This window comes from Penaeus monodon, chromosome 26 (assembly GCF_015228065.2).
Source record: "Penaeus monodon isolate SGIC_2016 chromosome 26, NSTDA_Pmon_1, whole genome shotgun sequence".
Taxonomy (NCBI): Eukaryota; Metazoa; Arthropoda; class Malacostraca; order Decapoda; family Penaeidae; genus Penaeus; species Penaeus monodon.
The window spans coordinates 22846799-22849298 of NC_051411.1; the positions used below are offsets into that span (position 1 = coordinate 22846799).

General features: G+C 40.0%; 1 protein-coding gene across 1 annotated transcript in view; it reads left to right on the top strand.

The window, feature by feature from the left end:
- Positions 1-2500, top strand: part of LOC119589994 — a 207275-nt gene that overhangs the window by 196828 nt on the left and 7947 nt on the right. The window contains exon 8 of the mRNA XM_037938694.1: positions 474-572. Coding sequence (XP_037794622.1) covers positions 474-572 — 99 coding nt within the window. The remainder of the gene's footprint in view (positions 1-473; positions 573-2500) is intronic.

Sequence of the window (2500 nt, forward strand, 5' to 3'; positions counted from 1 at the left end):
TCACCCAGTGCACTTTAGTAAGAAACATCCAAGTGTCGTCTCTCTTCAGTTGGAGCAAATCTTGAATGTGAAACAACAATTGTTTTTCTTCTAGGTGCACATAAAAAATACGTTCTATAAATGTTTTTTAATTCTTTTTTTTTTTTTTTTAGAAACTTAAAGTAATTAAGTTTCTTATGATTTTATGCTCTTCATTCATTTCATCTATCACCTACCGCGACTCTGCATTATTGTGCATGATTTTTAACCAATTTTATCATTTTAAAATACAATACAGATTATAGGTTTTCATGCAGCCAAGCCACTGATTTTGGCTTCTGAAAAAAAAATATTTGTTATAGTAAATGCCTCTTCTGCATTGAAACAGTTGACATGATTTTTACTTGTAATCCAATTTCAGAAGCTGATATACATTTGACACATAGCCTTAAAGCACAAGCCACTAACTTTTCCCTCTCTGTGTGCGTCTCCAGCTAAGCCTGCTGACGGAGATCCGGGAAGTGGTGCGCGCGGAGGACCAGGACAAGTTCGACGCCGCCGTGTTCCGCCACGGAGGCCGCCCTCAAGAGAAGGTGAGGAGGAGAACCTAGGGCAAGCTGTGGGAGGTTCTAGCAGGAGATAGGCCGCGATCGGGGAGGGAAGGGAGAAACTGGTTTAAGCGAAAGAGCTTTCAACGTGTTCGGTGAGACACCACGGAGGGAGTGTACCGGGAGGGCCTGAGAGAAGGAAAGGACTTTCGCCCGTTCAGTGTAGTTAGGGTTCCTGGGCGTCAAGCCAGGCGTAGAGGAAACTGAGCTCCATGAACTGAGGATTGGAATTTAAGTATGATGAAGGACTCATTGAGAAGTGTAGAGGGACCATGTTCACCCAGGAAACTGGAAGTGTTTTAGAAAATGACAATGCTAGTTAGATTCATAAGGTCAGAGTCTAGTGGAAGTGACAACAACCTGAGATCGCATACACCGAAGTGGAAAATATAATGTATACAGGAAAAATAAAGCAAAAGAGTAATAAGACAGAAGTATGAAAACATTCATAAACTATAGCGAGATGTGTAGTAATGAAGAGTTCATTCAAAAGTTTACAGTTCAGTGATGCTTAACTAGTACATAGATATGAGAGCCAGTGAGTTAATGCATAATAGCATGGCAAAATAGTTCCAACTTGGCTTTATAAACTTTAGCTATGCAATCACTGTTTATAAAGCCTCTATATGTACCGAGATTTCAACTTTCCACATGACAGTTTTTCATATTGTGAAGAATTAAGTCTTTCAAGTAGTATATCCAGTGCTATGCAAGAGTAGCTATTATCTTGAGTACTTTATATGACACAGTGAGTACCCTACGAAGACCCTGTACACAAGCTGATAATCCTCCTCAACCGTTTGAATTCCCGATAGACTTTGCCCTTCCCTTGACAGTTGTTAGAGTAACTTTGATATTATGACACATGACGGAAGCCTTTATGTAAACACATGCCATACTGACGCACAAATAAAGCAAACTATTAATTCATAAAGAATGGCGATTTGAATAAAAACAAACGGTTGATTTTTACGGGCTAGGATTCGATTAATTTTCCAAGATACGGTAATACAAATAAATCATGATGAAGAAATTAATATATAAACATTTTATTTGCATGAGATGGTGATTGCGAAAAAATAATTCTCACAGATGAGTAATTAGTTCAAAAGAATCTCGGCAATTGGCTTTCTGAGCGAAAAGGTTCATTTCATGCGTCATGGTGAGAAACGCCGAAACATACTTCTGTCGTTAACAAAACGTGTGAAACAACAGTGGTGCTACTTTGAATCTATGTATATAAAATCAATGTAATTTTTATACATGTATCACATGCGGTCATAGCACCGACAAAGTACATATTGGCCCACAAAGGTTTTCGGTTGGTGCTACGTCGTCACTTTAGGTGTCTTCGAATGTTTTCTACAGGTGTAAATGAGGTTGGGATATGTGAAGTAGGTGAAGATAGGCGGAGTTAGCTAGGTTTCGCCGTGTGTTCTCGCACGGAAGGCTAAGGTCAGAGAAAAAGGCCGTGATGAAGTCCTAATCTTAGGAAAGTTTTAAAAGGTTTTGTTCATGGGAGAAAATAGTGTTTCGAAGCTTTTACACGTCAGAGCTCGCGATTTCATAGGATAAATCGGCGGTATATGAACGAAGAGACTCTGATGAAACACATGCTCCCGAGGCTATTTGTCAACTATGAGACTGATTTAGAAATTCTTTGTATTTTGTCAACGCATTAAATGTAATAACTTTACTTTTTTCCTATTCCATTGCTTCTCTCCCTTCATCCTTCGTCAGTTTTCGCGTCACTCTTCTGTCAATTTTCTAACGCCAACTTTTCGAACTCATCTCACTGTTTCTTTCTTACCTGTGCCACGATCTTCTCTCTGCCATCCTCCCCTTCCTCTTTCGTTGCTTCCCACTTCTGCCTCTTCCTCGCCGTCTTCCCCTCTGCAGCACCGTGAGCGCCA